The sequence below is a fragment of the Engystomops pustulosus genome, chromosome 4 (genome assembly GCF_040894005.1).
Source record: "Engystomops pustulosus chromosome 4, aEngPut4.maternal, whole genome shotgun sequence".
Classification (NCBI taxonomy): Eukaryota; Metazoa; Chordata; class Amphibia; order Anura; family Leptodactylidae; genus Engystomops; species Engystomops pustulosus.
The window spans coordinates 17,006,104-17,032,108 of record NC_092414.1 but is presented as its reverse complement, the minus strand read 5'-3'; the positions used below and the strand labels follow the sequence as shown (position 1 = coordinate 17,032,108).

The 26,005-nt window shown below is 43.9% G+C and overlaps 1 protein-coding gene across 2 annotated transcripts in view; it reads right to left on the bottom strand.

The window, feature by feature from the left end:
• SHISAL1 (shisa like 1) overlaps positions 1 to 26,005 on the bottom strand; it is an 89,736-nt gene that overhangs the window by 26,650 nt on the left and 37,081 nt on the right. For both annotated transcript variants that reach the window (XM_072145330.1, XM_072145331.1), the window contains exons 2-3: positions 11,608 to 11,716; positions 3,803 to 4,016 (exon numbers count right to left, since the gene is read on the bottom strand). In XM_072145330.1, the coding sequence (XP_072001431.1) occupies positions 3,803 to 4,016; positions 11,608 to 11,683 (290 nt within the window). In that variant the 5' untranslated portion in view covers positions 11,684 to 11,716. The remainder of the gene's footprint in view (positions 1 to 3,802; positions 4,017 to 11,607; positions 11,717 to 26,005) is intronic.

Sequence of the window (26,005 nt, the reverse complement as noted above, 5' to 3'; positions counted from 1 at the left end):
GGTGATAAGTATTCAGCCCCTGGTGATAAGTATTCAGCCCCCGGTGATAAGTATTCACCCCCTGGTGATAAGTATTCAGCCCCCGGTGATAAGTATTCAGCCCCCGGTGATAAGTATTCACCCCCTGGTGATAAGTATTCGGCCCCCGGTGATAAGTATTCAGCCCCCGGTGATAAGTATTCACCCCCTGGTGATAAGTATTCGGCCCCCGGTGATAAGTATTCACCCCCTGGTGATAAGTATTCAGCCCCTGGGGATAAGTATTCAGCCCCTGGTGATAAGTATTCACCCCCTGGTGATAAGTATTCACCCCCTGGTGATAAGTATTCAGCCCCTGGTGATAAGTATTCACCCCCTGGTGATAAGTATTCAGCCCCCGGTGATAAGTATTCAGCCCCTGGTGATAAGTATTCAGCCCCCGGTTATAAGTATTCAGCCCCCGGTGATAAGTATTCAGCCCCTGGTGATAAGTATTCAGCCCCTGGTGATAAGTATTCAGCCTCTGGTGATAAGTATTCAGCCCCTGGTGATAAGTATTCAGCCCCTGGTGATAAGTATTCAGCCTCTGGTGATAAGTATTCAGCCCCCGGTTATAAGTATTCAGCCCCCGGTGATAAGTATTCAGCCCCTGGTGATAAGTATTCAGCCCCTGGTGATAAGTATTCAGCCCCTGGTGATAAGTATTCAGCCTCTGGTGATGAGTATTCAGCCCCCGGTGATAAGTATTCAGCCTCTGGTGATAAGTATTCAGCCCCTGGTGATAAGTATTCAGCCCCTGGTGATAAGTATTCAGCCCCCGGTGATAAGTATTCAGCCCCTGGTGATAAGTATTCAGCTCCTGGTGATAAATAATGCTCAAGGGCTGGGGGTGGGGGGTGCCATGTAAATATGTTGTCCCTATGGGGTCCCCTTTAACTCCCGCCCTGACAAGGGAAATACACAGCTGTCCCTGTCAAAAGAAAGCATGCCCCCTACATAAGATATGCAGGCTTTGTCGTTCGCGAATGGAACCCCAGCCTCCACCACCAAGACTGGAGATGAGCAATTTTTTTCACCCGGGTGTAGCCTACAGCAAGCCCAATTTGACCTGCATGCCACTGGATGCCTGGCCCATGTTAAGCCACCCCGAAATATGGCCAGTACCAGCATTGATACACTTTAGTCCCTCTGAGGAGTCAGATGACGAAACCCATCAGGGAAATTGGCATGTATAGGGGGCATGCTTTCTTTTTTTATACAGGGACAGCTGTGGAATGCCCTTGTCAGGGCGGGAGTTAAAGGGGACCCCGTAGGGACAACATATTTACCTGGCACCCCCTACCCCCAGCCCTTGAGCATTATTTATAGATTATTTATACCGGTTTACAAATGTACGGCAGATAATTATGCCCCTTGAGACAATTTTAGATTGTATACTGCTGCAGGGTAACTATATCTGACCAAATTACCTTTGATTACCCAATTTTTGCACATGTTGCGGTGATCTGGAATAAAAGTTATATTTTAACACAGATATCACTCCTTAAGACCCCTATTATGCTGTTTGTTAGAATTCTATGACAATACACCTAATTTGTTGGCTTTCAGGTGTTTAATAACTTGAGCAATAATACAATAATATCTACAATGCTGTTCATTTTCTGTCCAGATGGGGGCAGAGTGTCCGTTTATGTGCAACTTTTTTGATCTTCCTAATTGGCTGCCATGAAACCGAGTGAAAAAATTAAAGGGGTCTGAATACTTTCCGTACCTACTGTAGAATAAAAATGTCTGCCTCCTATAAATCATAGGGCAGCACGTTGGCTGAGTGAGTAGCACTACAGCCTTACAGCGCTGGGGACCTGGGTTTATGTGCCACCTAGGGTCAACATCTGTAAAGAGTTTGTATGCTCTCTCTGTGTTTGCGTGGGTTTCCTCCGAGTCCTCCGGTTTCCTCCCACACTCCAAAACATACTGGTAGGTTGATTAGATTGTGAGCCCCATTGGGGACAGGGAGTGATTTGGCAAGTTCTGTGTAGCGCTCCCTAATCTGTGTGTGCTATATAAATAAAGCAATTATTATTATTACTACAGTATTTTTTGGACTATAAGGCGCACCAGATTATAAGGCGCACCATAAATTAATGCCTGCTAAAACTTTCTAGATTCATATATAAGGCGCACCGGATTATAAGGCGCACCTGATTATAAGGATGAATGACCAGCAGGTGGCAGACCTGTGCACAGTTCCAGGCAGCTGTTGTCTGTAAGTACGGTTCATATATAAGGCGGGCTGGACTATAAGGCGCACCTTTGATTTCTGAGAAAATCAAAGGATTTTTTGTGCGCCTTATAGTCCGAAAAATACGGTAACATGGGTCTCCAATGCAATGAAATTCCGAAATAAACAAAACTTCTATAACCTCCTGCTAAAAAAAAACGTTAAACAAAAATTTTTTAGCATTCGTATATTTCAAATAAGCTGAACGCCACGGGATAAGAGACTGGCTGCTCGCAGTAAAGGGTTACTTCCCGCAGGCAGGGAGATGAAAGCAGAATCACGGCAAATGGAGAACACTTGGGCCCGTCTTGTGATTCCTCCTAGTTATTTAGGCTGCCTATGGTTACCATGGCAATGGCCTAATGGATGGATTATAGATTTATTTATAAATGGTATTAATTGAATTCCAGAATTGAAATGGAAATCAGCCTGCGCACATTTAGGCGGCGGGAATCTGGCTCGTCCGCGTATGAAGAAGCCGCCATATAGTCGCAGCCGAGTGACTGTCACGCAGAACAATGGACGAAAGGAGTCCTTTGATCCATAACCTTTTCATCTTACTTTTTCTTCTTCCCGTTTAACAGTTTCCATTGTATTTCTAGAACTGAAGCGCCGAGGGAAAACGAATTTTTTTTGTTTTTTCAGCAGAGGGTGAAATCCACTATATAGAATTTTCTATGACTTGTATTCGAGCAATCCATTACTAGTGGTGGTCCTGCGTCTACGCACACATCCTAAGTATAGACCATCAATCAAAAATGCACAAAATAACATAACAATTCTACATAAAAAAAAAGACATATTTTGCATGCAGTACCCTGCCTGACCACATGGTGTGCTGTCATATCAAACAGAGAGCTAAGAGCAGATGGAATTCTCAGTACTCTATGGCTGATCGTGCAAATCAGATAGATGCCGACCAAATCTCGTCCTATCTTTATATTTATCAACTATCCCGTGGAAAATACAAGAAAAAAATATACAACTAAAAAAGAGCAGAGACAAATTTTACCCTCAAGGTCCTTTAAAGGAAATCTACCACTTGGGTGCAGTGCTTCTAAACCAGGTAAACGCAGGGGTGGTCCTCCTGAAAGAAAAATCCGGTCTTCTTTTTGCTTCTAATGACTTAGCTTTTGAGAAAACCGTCTTTTAAAATTATGCAAATGAGCATCCGGGGCTCCTGAATACATCACAGAAGCCTTTGTTAATTTTTCAAACCCCTTTAAGCATTTCTGGCCGCCTCCTATTCTGGCCGCCTCTGGCCGCCTCCTATAATTATTCACACCTCAATTTACCTCTCTTGGTGGGGAGGGCCCCACCAAGAGAGGTAAATTGAGGTGTGAATAATTATCAGATGACGCAGCCAGAATAGGTTTCTATGACATAGCCAGGAGCCCCTGAGGCTCTTTGGAATAATTTTAAAATATGATTTTCTCAACAAAAAAAACTAAGCCATTAGAAGCAAAAAAGAAGAATGGATCCTGTTTCCAAACTTGTACAACCCCTGTATTTTTGGGATGATGTAGGGGTTCGATCACTTACTTATGCATGTAGCCATCAGCCCCCAACGTGAGGTTCATCTGCATGACGTTCTGGAACTCCGTCTCATTACAGCAGTACTTGAAGACGGTGTTGTTGTGGTGGCAACACAAGACGTAGGACTTGTTGTCTGAAAGGCGCGGACAGTGGAATCCAAAGTGATATCGACCCTTGTGGTCAGTATACGGCTCGCAAACTCTGAAGTGCCCAGAGGAAGCTGTGGGAGGTAAAAGCATGATTAGAAATCAGGATTTATTTAAAAATTAAAAAAACAACAAAAAAAATCAACACTCAAAAGAATTTGAACAAATTTATAATATGAATGTTGCAGTTGCAATACCACCTCCAAGCCATATGGGGTGCTGTCCAGTTTCATACCGTAGTATCAGTGATTCTGGTCATGTTACTGCTATTCAATTTCTTGAAAAAAACATAATGAAAGTTATCTGAGAATGAGTTAAGGTAACAATGACCCATATAGGTCCCATCTGGAGACAGGAACCAATAATTATTAACTATAGTGGTCCATATGTCATCAATGCATAGACCAGGGAAAGACCAAGCATTATACCAGGAGTGTGCAAGGGATCAGTATGGTAAACATGGCTTTTTTCAGTCATTTTTTGGGTTAGCTTAATGATACGTATAAAAAAAGGGAATCATCAGAGTCCATGTGAATGCTTATTACTTCAACAGAAATTATTAAAATTAACATTAGACATTTTTTTAACAATGAGCCCTTGTAAATCGATAAAGATTACTAAAATACATATACAAATTTTTACATGCAACACCACCCCCTGACCACATGTAGCGCTGTCTCTCAGACATAGGCTGTGCAAGTTTCTATAGCTCTGACTAAATTTCATTAAAAATTTCATTAAAGGGGGGGGGGGGACTCTGCTGTGGACATAACATTAAAGGGGGGTTCTGCTGTGAAAATTTTATACAAGGGGGGGCTCTGCTGTGGACATTTTATGTGAGGAGGGCCCTTCTGTGGACATTTTATGTGAGGAGGGCACTGCTGTGGAGATTTTGTGCGAGGGGGGCACTGTTGTGGACATCTTAATGTGAGAGGGCTCTGCTGTGGACATTTTATGTGAGAGGGCTCTGCTGTGGACATTTTATGCAAGGGGTTTCTCTGCTGTGAGCATTTAGTGTGTGGGGGGCTCAGCTGCAGTAGTAGTAGTAGTACTTAAAAAGGACCTGTCACACAAATTTTCGGCACTTTCAGGTTTCCGGTAACTCTACCCTTCTAACACTGCGGCGTTTGTTCAAGCACTAGGAGCTGCTTACTTTAATAAGCAACTCCTAGTGCTGAAAATTTGGGTGACAGGTCCTCTTTAAGTCCAAATATCTGGGCACATGTTGGTTTGGACACTAAGGGGCCCTAGTCGTGTGAACAACTCAGGGCCCATGGGACACTTAATCCACCACTGACCCCAGTCTATATATTTGTAGTTGTGCCACCTACGTATAGCCTTAAATTGGTTAAGCATTTTGTTCTATCTAAATTCTAAAAATATAAAAAAGTGGATCTTAAGCTCCCAATGACTGCGTCACTACAACCAGCCTGGAAGCATGTGTTCGGAGGATTGGCTCCGGTCCAGGATAGATATCTGGTCGAAACTCAATCTTCACTTCCCACATCCTGATCGACTGACTTTTGATGTGGTCACATCAAGGGAACTTTCAATTACATTTTGGTCGCTGAATGTCAAGAGACCAGATAATCTTATATGAGTCACATGTGGAGGACTCTAAAAAAAAGAAATATTATGTGTCATTTAATGGGAACATAGAGATGAACCCAAAGTTTTGAAGAAGACCTTGTTATCCTGTTAGACCAGTAGAGAAGTCTCTTCCTGGTTCTCAATATGGTTATAGGCCCCATGGTCAACTTGATGACTGTCACAGGTGTCCCCTCGACCCACATCTTGGGTCGCGGGTACACCCTTGCCTCGCTCTGGTCCCCGGCACCTCCCCAGCCCTCATCTTCCTCCCGTACTTCCTGCTTCTGAGTTCCCGTGTTCCTGCGTTCTTGTGTCCCGTGTTCCAGCGTTCCTGTGTTCCGTGTTCCAGCGTTCCTGTGTCCCATGTTCCTGCTCCTGAGTTCCTGTGTTCCTGTTCCCGTGCTCCTGTGTGTTCCTGTCCGTTCCTGTGTTCCCGTTCCCATTTGCCTGGACCTCCCGTTGCTGACCCCGGATTGGACTTGACCTTGCATCTCTGCCCGACCTGGTGGTACCCCGCCGCAGCAAGACCATCCCGTTTTGTGGCGGGCTCTGGTGAAGACCAGGTGCCCACTTAGATTACGGTCCCAGGTGTCGGCTAGTACCACCTCCCGCGTTGGTCCAGAGTTCCTGAATCCTGACAATGACATCTTCGAAAACAGATCTCCCAACTCAAGGCAACTGAAATATACCTCCCAAGTTGAAAGACACTTTAAGCCACCCCATCTAGGTACCTTCTACACAGTGTAGCATGGTTTGTCAAGTATAATTGCTTAAGATCTTCTCATACTGAAGTCCATATGGTCCCCCAAAAACTTATTTTAAGGAGCCGAGACCTAAGAATTAAGAGAACTAAAGTCACTTGACTTTTGCTCATTGCAACCTTCGAGAAAGTCATCGATGTCTGAAAGAGGACCTATCATCATCACCACCAACCCCATCTCTGTGCGTCCATTCATAGGCATTGTTCTACTGATTCTGGCATAGCTGGAATTTTCCCACCAATTTAGAGTAATCAATGTCAATATTTCCAGATCTTTGGTGTCAGATGGGTGGAGCCATTCTGTCTGTGACAGCTCAGATCCACCTGTGAGGATCCTAAATAATATGGTTTCATGGTATTTTCAGTATCTAATATGCTAATTCTACCGTACGATGGGTGGTTGAACTATAGGAATGATGAGTCCATCCACTTCCACTATCTATTTGCTATATCAGAGCGTCCCCAGACTCCTTGAGTTTGAAGCGAACATTAACACCGTCGATGACATAACCTATAACATGTTTCTCCACGTAGCCGGGGCATCCATGACAATTTAATGATAGGATGTCATATTCTAAAGTAAACCCAGTCAAGCACCTCTTGTGAAAAACGGTCCTCTTTGCCGTAAAGGATTAACCTTTACATTGAAAAGCTTTTCAAACCCATTAAACGTGACATTAACATCTCAAGTATGTAGCCTGGGAAAATTGTGGGCAAACAGTGGCGGTATCTTACCATCTAATAGAGAAGGAAAATATCTGAAACTGGAGACATCTCAAAGGGTTGTTATACACAATGTTATAATAAAAGTATAATAAAATCTTAAATAAAATCTGAGTTAAAGTAAAATAATCCTTACATTCAGAGGTGTGTGTGTCTATGTGAAGCTAGGGTCAGAAGGTAGGTGTTCTCCTTATGGAGAGATTGCTAATTAAGGCCACCTTAAAGGCGTGTGGAGACTTAAAGCCATAGATGCCCCACTAGGGAATTCTGGGAAGTATGCAAATACGTTTTCCAAGGTGTTTAATGGAAAACCTTGCCTCCTTTTGCTACCTTGAAAGGAAGTTTCCTCACCACCAAGTATGACCTACAAGAAGTCTAAAAACATAATGTGGGATTAAGCCAAACCAGTATATCTATTCCAGAAGGATCAGACTCCCAACTGTAGACAGCACTGTTTCGACCTGGTTGGGTCTCCTCAGTACAGCGTAGGGAACTGGACTGGCTGTGTGAGAGGCTATCGACTAGGGTCAGAAGGTAGGTGTGTGGAGACTTAAAGCCATAGATGGTCCACTAGGGAATTCTAGGAAGCTACTGAGGAATAGCTGTCAGATGGATCAGATATGGTGTAAGACAAAAGACCGTGACACTGATAGAGCATCATGGCCTGTTCTTAGTGGTGAACCAGCTATAAAGTCAATCATACATTTAGATAATAATGTTCGGGCCTGACAATTTGGGCAGAATTGAACACGAGGGTGGCCTGACTCTGCCCAAATGGTAGTTGTCAAGGGCAACATTCCCCTATGGTTTCTTCTCAAAAGACATAAGGCACCATCAGAGGTGTGCATGTCCATGTGATGTTGAAGAAGCTTTGAGCCACCTTCAAGTTTGTTCCATCACATCAAAAAAGTATACGTGTTCAGTACCACCATGAATAGACTTCTACGAGTTCTTCTTCTGGACCTTTAGGACCCTTTTAGATGACACTGTTCAAAGGGCATTGCCAGGACGATGCTCTGTTGAGGGTAGCCAAATGGCATTGTCTTCTGCTGGACCTTTATGGAGATGTTGCATTAGGGGGCATCCAATGGGGTTTGTCTTCTATGGGACCTTCCGGGCCATGTTTTTTTTAAATAAGGGCAGCCATTTGGATGGACCGGTGATTCCATGGTGGTTCAGTTCAACCTCAAGACCCTGGGTTATGTTGACCACTATGGAATCCGAATGGGTGGGCATCAATGGAAGGGTCTACTAATAACATCATCAAAGAACCGTTTCTACATGTTCTTTTTCAAGCCCCGGCACAAAGGAACATCATTTCCCGTACTCTGCCAGAACAGACTTGCTTTGTTTCAGGAAATTTTCTGACAAGTCTCCTTTTTTCATCTACTCTACGCTTGTATTATCCAAATGGGAAATACATGAAGGCGAGCAGACGGCGGTGACTGAATTAATTCTGGCAACGAGGAAGGGGAATAATTTCTATTTTAATTATAATCCAACCAATTAAATGGCTCACACAAGAGAAAGGAGAGAGATGTGACTCAAAAAGACATTAACCTGAATACGGCCCTGGACCGGCTTCGTTTTCGTAGAAAGTCGTAGTCAGGACTATTCTATTTTAGTCATGAGGTCACCTCTCATCTCACTTTCTCTTCGAGATGGCATATGATGGATGTGATACAACATGACTTCATCCTACATTAACTTCCAATGTTTTATTCAGCAATTCTAGTTAGGTTCGACGTTTTGATGAGTTAGGGGGTCGTGAAAATAGTTTACGACATCGGAGTTTTCCATGTGATTGGGCAGCGGATCAAGAAGTTCTCAAAAAAAAAGTAGACAAGGAAAAAGTCAGGAAAGAGAAGACATGACCTTCAGCTATAGTGCTGGGGAACGAAGAATTCACACCCAAGTGTCCCATATTGTATTGGTGTGAGGATGAATGGCTCTAATCCTTAAAGGGATTTTCTAGGAGGAGGGTATTAATGGTCTATCCTTAGGAATGGTCATCAATACTAGATCTATGGGGGTCAGAAACCTATCACTCCCACCAATTAACTGTGGAAGTGATCTGTGGTCTTCAAACCAGTGTTTTCACCACCTACTACACACGGCACCATAAATTCTATAGTGGCAGCGCTTGGCATTGCAGTTCAGTGCTAATCATTTAAAGGGCCATGATAGCCCTTGAAGGGCCATGATAGAGGAGGATACGTGACAATTTCGTCAACCACTCCTATAAAAATGAAAGGTTTCACCAATTATTCTCTAGTGCGTAGAGAGGCTTAAAGGGGTTGTCCAATGAAATATCACTGAGGGGTCTGACCACTGAGACTCCAAGCAAATGGAAGAATGGGGGACTTAAAATCCCCTTTAAGTCCTCCCTGTGAATGAAGAACTGGTACAAAACTGTCTACCTCAATTGGCCTTCAGGATTTTAAGCCACTCAAGGCATTAGGACCCAGATATAAATGGACACCTCCTGTGGTCTATGCTCTATGTGGTCATGAGTAATGAAGGCTATATTATATCCTGCATGAGAGGAGTATACGACGTAGATCCTGGGTAGGATGATGTGGGTCTGCAGTCACTTAGCACCATTCCTCCTGCACTGACTCTTACGCCTCGCTCTTATTATATATCACATGTGCTTTTCATTCAGACAATTTGTAGTTGCTTAAAAATTGGTAACAAACTGTAAAATGTGAAGTATTCCGTGCACACATATTGTATTAATAGATGGCCAGGAAGCTCATGGTTAAGTAGGGCTGGGCTGTGGGAACTCCATATGTCACCATATTGGCACATCAACCCTGGACACGTGTGGCTAGAAGTCTTAGGGGTATAAAGTTTGAAGTTAAAACTGGGCTTCGACACATGTGGGGGCCATTGGGGGCTAAATGGGACAACACAAGTTTAGCTGGTTTATGGGTGTACATGGAAGTAGGGGTCAAAGTAAAAACAGGGCCCAATCTAGTACTGGATAACAACATGATAACCTTGACATCTGCAGGGTCCAATGGGTCCAGGTTCTTAGTGAGACAACATAAGTCATGATCAGCTTACGGTTGTACGTAAAGGGGGGTTAGAATTAGATTGGGGCCCAAAATTGTGTAGGGCAACATCGTTGATCAATGTGAGGAAAGTTGGCTAAATCCTTTCATTTTGAAGAAACTGGTCATCTGCCTTAAAGGGAACCCGTCACCACTATTTTCACAAATACAGCTAGTGACAGGTTCCTATAGAGCTCTAATAACTATCTGACACCCTGCTTGTAGCTAAAAATTATGCCCCTGAGATTCCCATATATTCAACTTTATAGTTTTATCTGGTAACTAAGCATGGCTACATGTAGTCCAGGTGGGCGTGGCCTCCTCGGGCTGAATCCAGCAGCTCCTCCCCATCCCTATCTCTGTATGCTGCTATAATGTCATGTGACCAGGGTGACATCATCGCAGGTCCTATAGCTTTTGTAGCATTAGGAGCTGTACACTAAGCATATATGTCATGAAATCACAGCATATTTTATCACATGAAATCACAGCAGCCTGCATGGAGAGGAGTAGAAGTCCATGGAGGCTGCTGTGATGGTTTTATGTGGTCAGATATGTACATGGGGTATAGTTTTCATATTAAGTAGCTCAAGGACCTTTGATGATGTCACCCTGGTCACATGACATTAGGCCACGCCCCCGTGGACTAGCTCCAAAGCTGCATAGATACCAGGCAAGATTATAACTCTGATTTTATGGGGATCTGAGGGGAACAATTTTTAGCTAAAAGCAGGGTGTCAGATAGTTATTAGAGCTCTATGGGAACCTGCCACTACCTGTATTTGTGAAAATAGTGGTGACGGGTTCCCTTTAAGTGTATAGTAATATCTCAAGAATGTCTCTCCTGGTTGCAGATGTTGGAAGAGATGAAGAGTCATCCATGTTGGATTTTGATATGGCCAATTCTTTGTACTCGTGGGATATGAACCACTACTTGAAGATTCAGGAAGAAGTCTTCTTCCCCTCTTCACATTCAAAAACCCAAATACTTAGGCACATTTACTTACCCGGCCTGTTGACGCCGCCGATCCGGAATGTCCGTCGAGGATTCGGAGATGCCGCGATTCACTAAGATCGTGCGTCCAATTTCCTGCATGTGTCGCTTCCCCCGCTGAGGTCCGCCGGAGTTCACCTTCTTCTTCCCGGTGATCTTGCGACATAATTTGGTTTTTAAATTCCACGGTTTGTCCGAATCAGTTGGGTTGGCCGACGTCCATGCCCCCACTGCGTCAAACTGAGCATTCAAGTCAGGGTCAGTGGACCAAAGCTAGTAGACCAAAGGATTAACTGCCAACTATTGATGGTTTATAACCACTTCAACCACTTAGGAACATAGTGAACATAGTAGTTATCCGTGATCTGTGTTCATCTGATGAACCATCAAATTGATATTGGAAGAGGAACAAACTCTGGAGGTCCCACCAGCCCTAAATGATATGTGACCTCCTGCAACGTTATTCTCAGGAGCAATGGAGATTCTGACAACATACAGACCACGACGTACAACACTGAGATCATATAAAGAGTTTTACTTACATGTCTTTCCTTTCGAAGACATTACTAAGAGAAATAAGATGAGACCGTTGAGAAAGCGGTGAGCCCAGCTAGTCATCCTTTTGCTCTCATCTGTCCACTAGAGAATCACCTGCAACATAAGAGATGGAATCAGAAAATATAGAGGTAACTCAACCACAAGAATCTATATCTGGTTGCAATCCAGTCAATGAACTAAACATAATAACCAGATCCTATGATGGGTCAATTGTGGGTTGAAGGGTCATGTGATGTGTTGGAAGTCAACATTCAACCTAGGTCAACATGCCCATACTACCATTGAAGCCAAACATTTGACATGGGTCACTTAGAAGAATGGGGCTCAGTTGGTCAGATTCTTTTGGTCAACTGTGGATTGAAGGGTCATGTGATGTGTTGGAAGTGGACATTCAACCTAGGTCAACATGCCCATACTACCATTGAAGCCAAACATTTGACATGGGTCACTTAGAAGAATGGGGCTCAGTTGGTCAGATTCTTTTGGTCAACTGTGGTTTGAAGGGTCATGTGATGTGTTGGAAGTGGACATTCAACCTAGGTCAACATGCCCATACTACCATTGAAGCCAAACATGGGACATGGGTCACTTAGAAGAATGGGGCTCAGTTGGTCAGATTCTTTTGGTCAGGACCTCAGGCCCTTATGTCATATTATGGGTGACGAAACCTGAACCCATAATTTGGAGCCCAGTTTACTCTTCTTTACAGGCTTCACTTCTTGTATCATATGACCGACCTGAAACTTTCCCTTTTTCTACGCCTTTAATCATAGCATTGGCGTGATAACATACCTCCACCAGTGGAGGTAAGATGAGTTCCGATTTAATAGATTATCGAAACTTTAAAATTTAGTTACAAAATGACCTGACAATGTAGAAGAACCTTTCAGACCCCTCGGAGACCAAGGTTTTGGTGCAGTTGTTGTGTCCCCTACTAGTAGGGATTGGTTAGTGAGGAGAATCCCAATGTCTAGAGCAGCACACATTACACCCTTAGACATACTGCTGGGCATCGAGCCTGAGACTTGTCTTCCATTTCCAAAAAACAAGAGTTATACAACAGAATGAGTCACTGTTTAGTAACACTGGCTTTATCCAGAAATTCCCTTTGATTGCAGATTGCAAAACAGGCTGACTGCCCCATTGTTCTCAGAAGATTAACAAAAGAGCGGTTAGTATGCGCCCAACGCAGTCAGGGTCTACCACACACGGCCGCCTCATCGGGAAAATCAAGCATCAGTACGGATAGAGCTCCTTCTAGTAGAACTTGAAGACAATTTATGTATATTTTATGGGTAAGTCCAAGTGGATTGCAGATTTTTAGCATTTAATTAAGTATTTTTAGTAAAAGAAAAAGCATGGAGAAGACGTGTGAGTCCTGCCTACTCCACCCACTCATAGCGAAAAAGTGATTTTACTCAACTCATGGAAAACTCTTGAGAGTCCTGCTTCTCACCAACACATAGAGATAGCCTGTGAGTCCCGCTTACCCTGCTCACTCATAGAGATAGGCTGAGAGTCCGGCTTACCCCTCTTACTCATAGAGAGAGCATGAGAGTCCTGCTTGCCCCGCCCACTCATATCGAAAGCCTGTGAGTCGTGATTTTACTCGACTGAAGGAAAACACTTGTGAGTCCTGCTTCTCCACAACACATAGAGATAGCCCGTAAGTCCTGCTTACCCTGCTCACTCAGAGATCTAGGCTGAGAGTCCTGCTTAACCCGCCTACTCACAGAGAAAGCTTGTGAGTCCTGTTTACCCCGCCCACTCATAGAGACAGCCTATGAGTCCAGTTGACTCCTCCCACTGGTAGAGTCTGTGAGTCTTGCTTTTCTTCAAAATATAGAGGAAGCTAGTCATATATACCCATCCCAATCGTAGAGATAAGCTTTGAGTCCTACTTACTCCACCCACTCATACAGAAAGCCTACGAGACCTGCTTCAATTAGAAAGTAAGTCTGTGAGTCCTTTTTCTCCAGTACACCTAGTGGAGTCCTGCTTCTCAAATAGACACAGAGAAATCCTGTGAGCCATATTTACCCCGCCCCCATTCATCGAGAAAGCCTGTGAGTCCAGTTGACTCCTCCCACTGGTAAAATCTATGAGACTTGCTTTTCTTCTACATATAGGGATAAGCCGGTGGGTCATATATACCCTTCCCACTCGTAGAGTTAGGCATTGAGCCCTACTTACTCATGCAGAAAGCTTGTGAGTCCTGCTCCATTTCTACACAGAAAGAAATCCTGTGAGTCTTATAAACCACCAACTCGAAGAGAAATCCTGATAGTTCTGGAGAAATCGAGGCGTCTCCCATAGAAGATGAATATATTTTCTGGAAATATGATTTGGGCCCACAGGGAATCCATGAAACCCAAAGGGCCCCACTCTAGTGGGGTCACTACACCTGACCTTTGGATGGTGGTCCACCATTACGAGATATATTAGAGTAGGGGTCCCATATAGAGCAGATAGGGGGATACGTCGTAAGAACTTGTCTGCATTAATAATGTGTGAGCTTTACAAGGAAACCGAAAACAAATCAGTTGCAGACCGTGATTTATATTTGCCCCCCTCCCTTGCAATGTGCCCCCTCCCCCCCCATCTGCCTCATTCTTGATATTTAAGCTTAAATTCCTTATTTCACGCCTGAAAGTTCTCTCTGTGTACGGAGTTTATCTGGGTCACGGTGTGTAGTCACAGAACAAATTATCTCCCACCAATTTTTAAGATGACTTGTTTTTAAAAAAAAATTTTCATTTTAAGATAAAACCGACTTTTGCGCACATACGGCAACTAAAGTAGAATCTTCAAAGCACTGAATAAATATGTGCACATTAAGGTGGGTGTTAGGTGAGATCCCGGGGAGCTTATGCTGCTCCATGAGGTGTGTGTTTTGCCAAATGTTGCTTGTTCGATGCCCTCACATGACTCACATGACTTAAAGGGGTATTTTGGTTTTTGACAAGTTGTGTTATTCAAAGCGTAATGAAAAATTAGACATATTTCCAATATTATTGCTGTATCAAGTATTCATAATTTTCAGTCTTTTATGCCATAGAAACCTTAATTTCCAGGAGATGAAATCGTCGACACCTGATGCCACCTCCTTCAACTCAGTCATCGAGTCGGCACAAAAGTGAAAGTTGACTTCCTCTACAATGCTATCGGTAAGTCACAGACACGACTCTTCCACTGTATTGGTTTAGAACAGTCTAGGGCAGTGATGGCGAACCTATGGCACGGGTGCCAGAGGTGGCACTCAGAGCCCTCTCTATGGGCACTCATGCCATCTTTCCATGGCAGGGTTCGCCAGATAGGACACAAGGCCTCTTGGAGTCCCAGGCAGCCCAAGACACTGGAAGGAAGCTACAATGATAATCCAAACTTTTTCTCCTTCGTTCTACTGTATTAGTGTCCTCAGGTGCCTATACAATTTAAACACGTGACAGAGTAGGGAGTAATAAGTTACTGTTTAAATTGTTGCATCGGCACATTGCGAAAAATATATGGGTTTTGGATGTAGTTTGGGCACTCGGTGTCTAAAAGGTTTGCCATCACTGGTCTAGGGGGTGTGTCTGTAATTTACAGACGGCCATTTTAGGACAGATTTGACGAAAGAGGCCAAAAACCTTGGGGACACCAAGAACAAAACGAAGGGTTCTATGTATGTTCCTGTAGTCATATTTTGTCTTATGGTTGGAAAGTTACTTCAAAGAGGTTCACCAAGAATCTGAAAAACTCCAGGGACATGGGTGTGGCATTGGTCTGGTACTTCCTGTTCAGGCTGGATAACAAAGGAAGTGACCTCCCACGGTGACCGGTAATGATGCCTCATTGGCTGAGGAGGCCAGATGGCCACTTATTGGTTGTAATGGGGCCGGTACTATCCTTGAACGTTCGGTTGGGTGTAGTACCGAAAACATTATGAAGAGGCCACACTGGCTGAATCGGGTCCAGTGACCCTCTGGAGTTTTCAGATGGGTGCAGCAGCGAAAAACAAAATTACCGGATTGATGCGGGAATCAGAACAGGTAGGTACCGGTATACTTTTTTTCTTGAAAAACTCATTAAACAACTCATATGAATACGAATTATTACTTGAATTATCGTTACGTTAATCGTTATCGTTACGTTAAACTTCACCAAAGCCACTGAAACTTTTAAGGAAACTTTTTATAATCCTTAAAAGTTTCAGTGGCTTTGGTGAAGTTTAACGTTTGAAAAATTTCAAAAATTCCAGATCTCCCGATAAGGATTTAGGAGCTACAACCAGGGAAGGGGATACATGATGCAAAACCTTCTCCAGGAATGTGTTCATCCAAAAATGTTGTATATTCAATATGTAAAAATGACATTTTCTGTCCAAATATCCAAAAATTCTTAAAGGAATGAGTCTTGGAGAATAAAGCGAGATCCTTGTTACGTCCTTGTCCAACTGAGATTGGATTTAGATGAATTTTAATAAAACTCTGGGTTTATTTAGCTCAACTCTGGAGAAAATAACAGATGCTTGGCGCCGGGTCCTTATAGATACATGGCACGGTGCTGACACGGCACAACGTCTATCCGCCCGCGGTATGATTTCAAGGGAGATGATATGTTCCTTATGAAAATTCATTGCGGCTTGTTATGTCTTGCTTCACTGTCTTGAAGACAAATATAATAGGGGTGTAGTATCTTATGCCAACCGGAGATAGGAGTGTGTTATTGCGGACATCGTGAGTCAGTGAGCCCTTGAATTTTTGGGGAGAAAATTTGGTGATGGACCACCCTAGCTGACTGTATAACCTTCCAGTCTTAGATTCCTCATACTCCTGAATTGTAAATGTCTCATATTAGGGGAGAAGATGAAGATGTCTTAAAGAGGACCTCTCACCAACCGCTACCAACTCTACGCGTCGCTCCAATTTCGGCGCAGTTGGAACTTTTTCTCTGGCCGCTACCGTTCCTGAGAAGTCGGTAATGACAAGAGACTCTCTATTGTCAGGTGGGAGGTTCTGGAGACAGCCTGGCACCACCCCTCTGACTCTAGAGAGCATAATTTGCATTTGGGTGCCAAAAGCTAAACTCTGGAATGGTGGGGGCTAAAGAAAAAATTCCAATGGAGCCGGGATCGATGGAGTGACAGTCGTTCAAAGGATACAAAGAGTTGGAGGAGATGGTTAAAGGTCTTTCTCTGAAAGACAGTGGGGCACATTTACTTACCCGGTCCAGTCGCGATCCAGTGGCGCGTTCTCTGATGAGGATTCGGGTCTGCCGGGATTCACTAAGGTCCGTGCGCCCGATATCCAGCAGGTGTCACTGCTGCGCTGAGGTCCGCCGGAGTTCACCTCCTTCCCGGTGCATGTGAGTTCTGATCTTGCGACACAAATTCTTTTTTAAATTCTGGGGTTTTTCCAAATCCGTCGGGTTGTCCGACGTCCACGGCCCCCGATTTCTATTGCGTGAAAGCCGGCACCGATGCGCCAAATCCGATCGTGTGCGCCAAAATCGCGGAGCAATTCGGCGCAAATCGGAAATCGACGGGAAACCCCACGAAAGTGCGTGATTAGGACCCCTTGTGAATGAGCCCCATAGTGAGGAAGGTTTTTTTAGTATTTAGTAGTCATGGGAAACTCTAGTCCCTCTATTCCATCTCAAAATTATTCACTTACCAGATCCTGTAATGCAGGGCATGGTGGTTAATACAGATGAGTGGACCGGGCATTTGGGTTTGGCCACTATCTGGACATTGATGCCCCTATCTAATAGTCATGGCTTTGATTGGCCATGAGGACTCTCTAGTAACTAGCCTTGGCTATGATTGGCCTTGGGACACCCCTTGGGACACCCATGGCTACCAAGGGCATCAATTTGCCGGATTACCTGTTTGGGGCGCAAATCCGGCAATATGTCCAGGTTGCTTGGCAAATCCCGAATCTGAATGTTGGGTCTGCTCATCTCTAGTGGGAAAGCTTCAGAAGAAGTAAGCAAGAGAAGCAGACACTACACAACACTGGCGCCGAAACCCAGGATCGGAAAAAACTCAAATTCTAGATGTTCAACCCTTTAGATGCAGCGGTCATCTTTGACCATGGAATCTAAGAGGTTTCAGTGCAGGAGGCTTCCTCTTTCCCCCATTGCCAATCTCCAGCTTTGATCCGATAAACGTATATATCTCAATCATGCACAAATGCACAAGCCCAGGGCTACAAATGTAGAAAAATTAGAGTGTTTTGTAGGAGGACGATGCCGAAACAAAGTTCTAATTAAGGAACAAAATTAGGGGTAGTAAAGGGGTAAAAAGGAAATGGCCAAAATGTTATTTTTTGGTACTGCAAGTATGTGATGTGACTTAATAAACAACCTGTTTTTTCCTTATTTCTTACATTTTTTGCTGTGTCCTTTTTAGGTTGCCGGAGTTTATTTTTCGTGACATTTGCTTTTTTTCGCCACTGTATCCCAACGCCCCTCGGGGGGGAACAAAATGCCAGATGGAGAATGTAGGGACATGTTCTGCCAGAACCTTCCCAAATGCCATAGCAGGAGTGTGTACGGACATCACAAAACTTTCTGCTACTAATCATATCTGATATTTTCAGGCTAAACATCCAGGCGGATCCGAGAAATCCCAAATATTCTGTATATAACTAGGGAAGCTGCCTGGTCTCATCATACATACCCCTATATAAGAATCACAGTAAAAGGATAATACACACAGTGATGTCACAGTACAGGGATAATACACACAGTGATGTCACAGTACAGGGATAATACACACAGTGATGTCACAGTACAGGGATAATACACACAGTGATGTCACAGTACAGGGATAATACACACAGTGATGTCACAGTACAGAGATAATACACACAGTGATGTCACAGTACAGGGATAATACACACAGTGATGTCACAGTACAGAGATAATACACACAGTGATGTCACAGTACAAGGATAATACACACAGTGATGTCACAGTACAGGATAATACACACAGTGATGTCACAGTACAGGGATAATACACAAAGTGATGTCACAGTTCAGGGATAATACACACAGTGATGTCACAGTACAGGGATAATACACACAGTGATGTCACAGTACAGGATAATACACACAGTGATGTCACAGTACAGGGATAATACACACAGTGATGTCACAGTACAGGGATAATACACACAGTGATGTCACAGTACAGGGATAATACACACAGTGATGTCACAGTACAGGGATAATACACACAGTGATGTCACAGTACAGAGATAATACACACAGTGATGTCACAGTACAGGGATAATACACACAGTGATGTCACAGTACAGAGATAATACACACAGTGATGTCACAGTACAAGGATAATACACACAGTGATGTCACAGTACAGGATAATACACACAGTGATGTCACAGTACAGGGATAATACACAAAGTGATGTCACAGTTCAGGGATAATACACACAGTGATGTCACAGTACAGGGATAATACACACAGTGATGTCACAGTACAGGATAATACACACAGTGATGTCACAGTACAGGGATAATACACACAGTGATGTCACAGTACAGGGATAATACACACAGTGATGTCACAGTACAGGGATAATACACACAGTGATGTCACAGTACAGGGATAATACACACAGTGATGTCACAGTACAGAGATAATACACACAGTGATGTCACAGTACAGGGATAATACACACAGTGATGTCACAGTACAGAGATAATACACACAGTGATGTCACAGTACAAGGATAATACACACAGTGATGTCACAGTACAGGATAATACACACAGTGATGTCACAGTACAGGGATAATACACAAAGTGATGTCACAGTTCAGGGATAATACACACAGTGATGTCACAGTACAGGGATAATACACACAGTGATGTCACAGTACAGGATAATACACACAGTGATGTCACAGTACAGAGATAATACACACAGTGATGTCACAGTACAGGGATAATACACACAGTGATGTCACAGTACAGGGATGATACACACAGTGATGTCACAGTACAGGGATAATACACACAGTGATGTCACACTATAGGGATTATACACACAGTGATGTCACAGTACAGAGATAATACACACAGTGATGTCACAGTACAGGGATAATACACACAGTGATGTCACAGTACAGGGATAATACACACAGTGATGTCACAGTACAGGGATAATACACACAGTGATGTCACAGTACAGGGATAATACACACAGTGATGTCACACTATAGGGATAATACACACAGTGATGTCACAGTACAGGGATAATACACACAGTGATGTCACAGTACAGGGATAATACACATAGTGATGTCACAGTACAGGGATAATACACACAGTGATGTCACAGTACAGGGATGATACACACAGTGATGTCACAGTACAGGGATAATACACACAGTGATGTCACAGTGCAGGGATAATACACAGTGATGTCACAGTACAGGGATAATACACACAGGGATGTCACAGTGCAGGGATAATACACAGTGATGTCACAGTACAGGGATAATACACACAGGGATGTCACAGTACAGGGATAATACACACAGTGATGTCACAGTGCAGGGATAATACACAGTGATGTCACAGTACAGGGATAATACACACAGTGATGTCACAGTACAGAGATAATACACACAGTGATGTCACAGTACAGGATAATACACACAGTGATGTCACAGTACAGGGATAATACACACAGTGATGTCACAGTACAGGGATAATACACACAGTGATGTCACAGTACAGGGATAATACACACAGTGATGTCACAGTACAGGGAGAATACAAACAGTGATGTCACAGTACAGGGAGAATACACACAGTGATGTCACAGTACAGGGATAATACACACAGTGATGTCACAGTACAGGGATATTACACACAGTGATGTCACAGTACAGGGATAATACACACAGTGATGTCACAGTACAGGGATAATACACACAGTGATGTCACAGTACAGGATAATACACACAGTGATGTCACAGTACAGGGATAATACACACAGTGATGTCACAGTACAGGGATAATACACACAGTGATATCACAGTACAGAGATAATGCACACAGTGATGTCACAGTACAGGGATAATACACACAGTGATGTCACAGTACAGGATAATACACACAGTGATGTCACAGTACAGGGATATTACACACAGTGATGTCACAGTACAGGGATAATACACACAGGGATGTCACAGTACAGGGGTAATACACACAGTGATGTCACAGTGCAGGGATAATACACAGTGATGTCACAGTACAGGGATAATACACACAGTGATGTCACAGTACAGAGATAATACACACAGTGATGTCACAGTACAGGGATAATACACACAGTGATGTCACAGTACAGGGATAATACATACAGTGATGTCACAGTACAGGGATAATACACACAGTGATGTCACAGTACAGGGATAATACACACAGTGATGTCACAGTACAGGGATAATACACACAGTGATGTCACAGTACAGGGATATTACACACAGTGATGTCACAGTACAGGGATAATACACACAGTGATGTCACAGTACAGGGATAATACACACAGTGATATCACAGTACAGAGATAATGCACACAGTGATGTCACAGTACAGGGATAATACACACAGTGATGTCACAGTACAGGATAATACACACAGTGATGTCACAGTACAGGGGTATTACACACAGTGATGTCACAGTACAGGGATAATACACACAGTGATGTCACAGTACAGATAATACACACAGTGATGTCACAGTACAGGGGTAATACACACAGTGATGTCACAGTACAGATAATACACACAGTGATGTCACAGTACAGGGATAATACACAATGATATCACAGTATATTGATAATACTGACAGTACAATACCATTACTTCTTTAAGACTCATAATTCTGCTATGATCAAGATCTCCAAAGTGCTTACCTGGCCTAAAAGTCACAGAAAAACAATTCTGGCCACCTGCAGTCACCACTAGGGGGAGCTAAGGCACTAGCTGCATACATTCTTATGTAAAAGCTAATAATGAATAATAAATCTACAAAATCCCTAAAGTCTGTGGAATAGTGAGTGGATACTATAGAGTATAGTATAGTATAGTATAGAGTATAGAATAGTGGGTGGATACTATAGAGTATAGTATAGTATAGTATAGAGTATAGAATAGTGGGTGGATACTATAGAGTAAAGTATAGAATAGTATAGAGTATAGAATAGTGGGTGGATACTATAGAGTATAGTATAGCATAGTATAGAGTATAGAATAGTGGGTGGATACTATAGAGTAAAGTATAGAATAGTATAGAGTATAGAATAGTGGGTGGATACTATAGAGTATAGTATAGTATAGTATAGAGTATAGAATAGTGGGTGGATACTATAGAGTAAAGTATAGAATAGTATAGAGTATAGAATAGTGGGTGGATACTATAGAGTATAGTATAGTATAGTATAGAGTATAGAATAGTGGGTGGATACTATAGAGTATAGTATAGTATAGAGTATAGAATAGTGGGTGGATACTATAGAGTATAGTATAGTATAGTATAGAGTATAGAATAGTGGGTGGATACTATAGAGTAAAGTATAGAATAGTATAGAGTATAGAATAGTGGGTGGATACTATAGAGTATAGTATAGTATAGTATAGAGTATAGAATAGTGGGTGGATACTATAGAGTATAGTATAGTATAGTATAGAGTATAGAATAGTGGGTGGATACTATAGAGTAAAGTATAGAATAGTATAGAGTATAGAATAGTGGGTGGATACTATAGAGTATAGTATAGTATAGTATAGAGTATAGAATAGTGGGTGGATACTAGTAGAGTAAAGTATAGAATAGTGAGTGGATACTAGTATAGTATAGAATAGTGGATACTATAGAGTCACATACAGCTCGGAGCTGCATCCTCTCTGCTGTGTCCCATCTCTCAGGACAGAGGAGAGGACGCAGGTGACTGATGTCCTGTGTGCACGTGGCTCTGTACTGTCAGTCTCTATGTGGGTGACACTGGGGTGTGACGGATGACAGCGCTTCTAATCATGGATTCCTTCTGCTGTGTCCTGTCAGGACTGGGATTGTATGACGGACTAACGCCGGAGATAAAGGACTGTACATATATCATATGGCCGGGAGAAATGTCACTGTCTCAGAGTATCCGATGCCCGCGAGGAATACAAGAAGAAAGACAGACAGAAGCTCACACGGTGCAGGACACATCTCCTAAATATAGAGCCGCCCCAACAACCTGGGAATATATCAGCCTCAACAATCTATCTGCAGGCAGCATGTTATAGAGCAGGAGAAGCAGAGCAGATTGTACATAGTGTCCTATCTGCAGGCAGCATGTTATAGAGCAGGAGGAGCTGAGCAGATAGTACATAGTGTCCTATCTGAAGGCAGCATGTTATAGAGCAGGAGGAGCTGAGCAGATTGTACATAGTGTCCTATCTGCAGGTAGTATGTTATAGAGCAGGAGGAGCTGAGCAGATTGTACACAGTGTCCTATCTGCAGGCAGCATGTTATAGAGCAGGAGGAGCTGAGCAGATAGTACATAGTGTCCTATCTGCAGGCAGCATGTTATAGAGCAGGAGGAGCTGAGCAGATTGTACATAGTGTCCTATCTGCAGGTAGTATGTTATAGAGCAGGAGGAGCTGAGCAGATTGTACACAGTGTCCTATCTGCAGGCAGCATGTTATAGAGCAGGAAGAGCTGAGCAGATAGCACATAGGGGGTCATTTACTAAGGGCCCGATTCGCGTTTTCCCGACGTGTTACCCGAATATTTCCGATTTGCGCCGCTTGTACATGAATTGCCCCGGGTTTTTGGCGCACGCGATCGGATCGGGGCCGGCATGCGCGCGACAGAAATCGGGGGGGCGTGGCCGAACGAAAACCCGACGTATTCGGAAAAACCGCCGTATTTAAAAACCGAAAATGTGTCGCTTGGGGAGCGCTCACCTTCACCTTCTATGGCAGTGGTAGGGAACCTACGGCTCGGGAGCCAGATATGGCTCTTTTGTTGGCTGCACCTGGCTCTCAGATAGATCTTAAAAGATAGTGATGGCTTCTGTGTGCCTCTTAGACTGATCAATGGACACAGGCAGCATGTTACCGCTGCCTATGTCCTTTGTACGACCCAGGCGCCATCGCCTAAACCAAAGAGAAGAGTGATAAGGAGCTGGCTGCAGGGAGCACTGGAAAGTGAATATTCTTTTTTTTCTGTGACTACTTATCTACTGGGGAGGGGCATATGCTGTTGCTACCTATCTACTGGGATTATGTGCTGGGTCATCCTATTTACTGGGAGTATGTGCCATGGCTACCAATTTGCTGTGGCTACCTATCCACTGGGAGTATGTGCTGTGGCTAGCCATCCACTGGGGGTATGTGCTGAGACAACATATCTACTGGGAGGCATGTGGTGGGTGTCAGGATTTCGAGTAGTGAAGCCCCTGGACCACTGAGGATAATGATGTCAGCAGACACATGGGACTGGAATCTAAGTGGCACCCGGTCTTCACCAGAGCCCGCTGCAAAGCAGGATGGTCTTGCTGCAGCGTGGTACCACCAGGTCTTTCCACAGGCGCGACTTGTTCACAGTGGCAACCAAGGTCGAGGTACAGAATCACTAGGCAGTCTTGTTGTCAGGAACAGGCAGATGATCAAAGCAGGCATCAATGATGCAAGGTCGGGGACAGAGCAAGGGATCAGTGCTGGCAACGAAGGAGCAGAATCAGGAACAGGTCCGGGGTCAACACTTGGGAAGGAAACACTGTTGAAAGCTTCCTCGTAGGCATGAAGCACTAAGATCCGGTGGTTTTTATAGGAACCCAGGAAGTGGGCAGTGCCAATCGGCAGCACACTCGCCCCTTAAATCTGTGAGTTCAGGCGCAAAGGCTGGTCAGCCAGGACGGGTGCCGGGAAGTGGTGAGTTGAGCAAGCTCGGGGGGCACTGCCACGGAGAGGGGCACGGGTATGGCTCTTAAGGAATAAAATTTTAAAATATGTGGCATTCATGGCTCTCTCAGCCAAAAAGGTTCCTGACCGCTGTTCTATGGGATGGTGCATTCCGGGGCGTTAAGATTATTTTCGGCGCTGCAGCGCCACCTGGTGGACGGCGGAGGAACTACCATCTTAAATCCCAGCCGGACCCGAATCCTGTGCAGAGAACGCGCCGCTGGATCGCGAATGGGCCGGGTAAGTAAATGTGCCCCATAGTGTCCTATCTGCATGCAGCATGTTATAGAGCAGGAGGAGCTGAGCAGATTGTACATAGTGTCCTATCTGCAGGCAGCATGTTATAGAGCAGGAGAAGCTGAGCAGATTGTACATAGTGCCCTATCTGCAGGCAGCATGTTATAGAGAAGGAGAAGCTGAGCAGATTGTACATAGTGCCCTATCTGCAGGCAGCATGTAATAGAGCAGGAGGAGCTGAGCAGATTGTACATAGTGCCCTATCTGCAGGCAGCATGTTATAGATCAGGAGGAGCTGAGCAGATTATACATAGTGTCTTTCTGCAGGCAGCATGTTATAGAGCAGGAAGAGCTGAGCAGATAGCACATAGTGTCCTATCTGCATGCAGCATGTTATAGAGCAGGAGGAGCTGAGCAGATTGTACATAGTGTCCTATCTGCAGGAAGCATGTTATAGAGCAGGAGGAGCTGAGCAGATTGTACATAGTGTCCTATCTGCAGGCAGCATGTTATAGAGCAGGAGGAGCTGAGAGGATTATACATAATGTCCTATCTGCAGAAAGCTTGTTATAGAGCAAGAAGAGCTGAGCAGATTGTACATAGTGTCCTATCTGCAGGCAGCATGTTATAGAGCAGGAAGAGCTGAGCAGATTGTACACAGTGTCCTATCTGTAGGCAGCATGTTATAGAGCAAGTAGAGTTGAGCAAATGTCATTTTGGTCCTCTAAGCCTTCTCATGGGCCAACTGTGGCATAAGCTGCTGTGCACCATATAGACATAACATGAACTGCTGAGGTCTGAGGGTGTTATTTATGGACTTTATCTTGGACTTTATACCATAGACATCAGTCCTAAAGTTTCCCCTCATGGGGGGGGGGGGAGACAGAGGCCGCGTGATCCCCGAGTGACAGTCTGGTCCTCTATGTCTGTGAGATATCCGATGCATTTTCCATACACAGAGCTGAGACAATCCTTCTCTCCCTCCTCCTGGTGACACTAATGCCCTCCTGTCACTCCCAGAATAACATCAGACAAACTGCATCGCCAGAGGATGGTAAAGAGACATCAAAGGAATATTGAATCTTCACATTTCAAAGGATCAACAAATGAAGATGCAGGGGAAGGGGGAGATGCTGAAGGTCTTGGGAGGGAGGGGGGGGGGGGGGGGCTGAA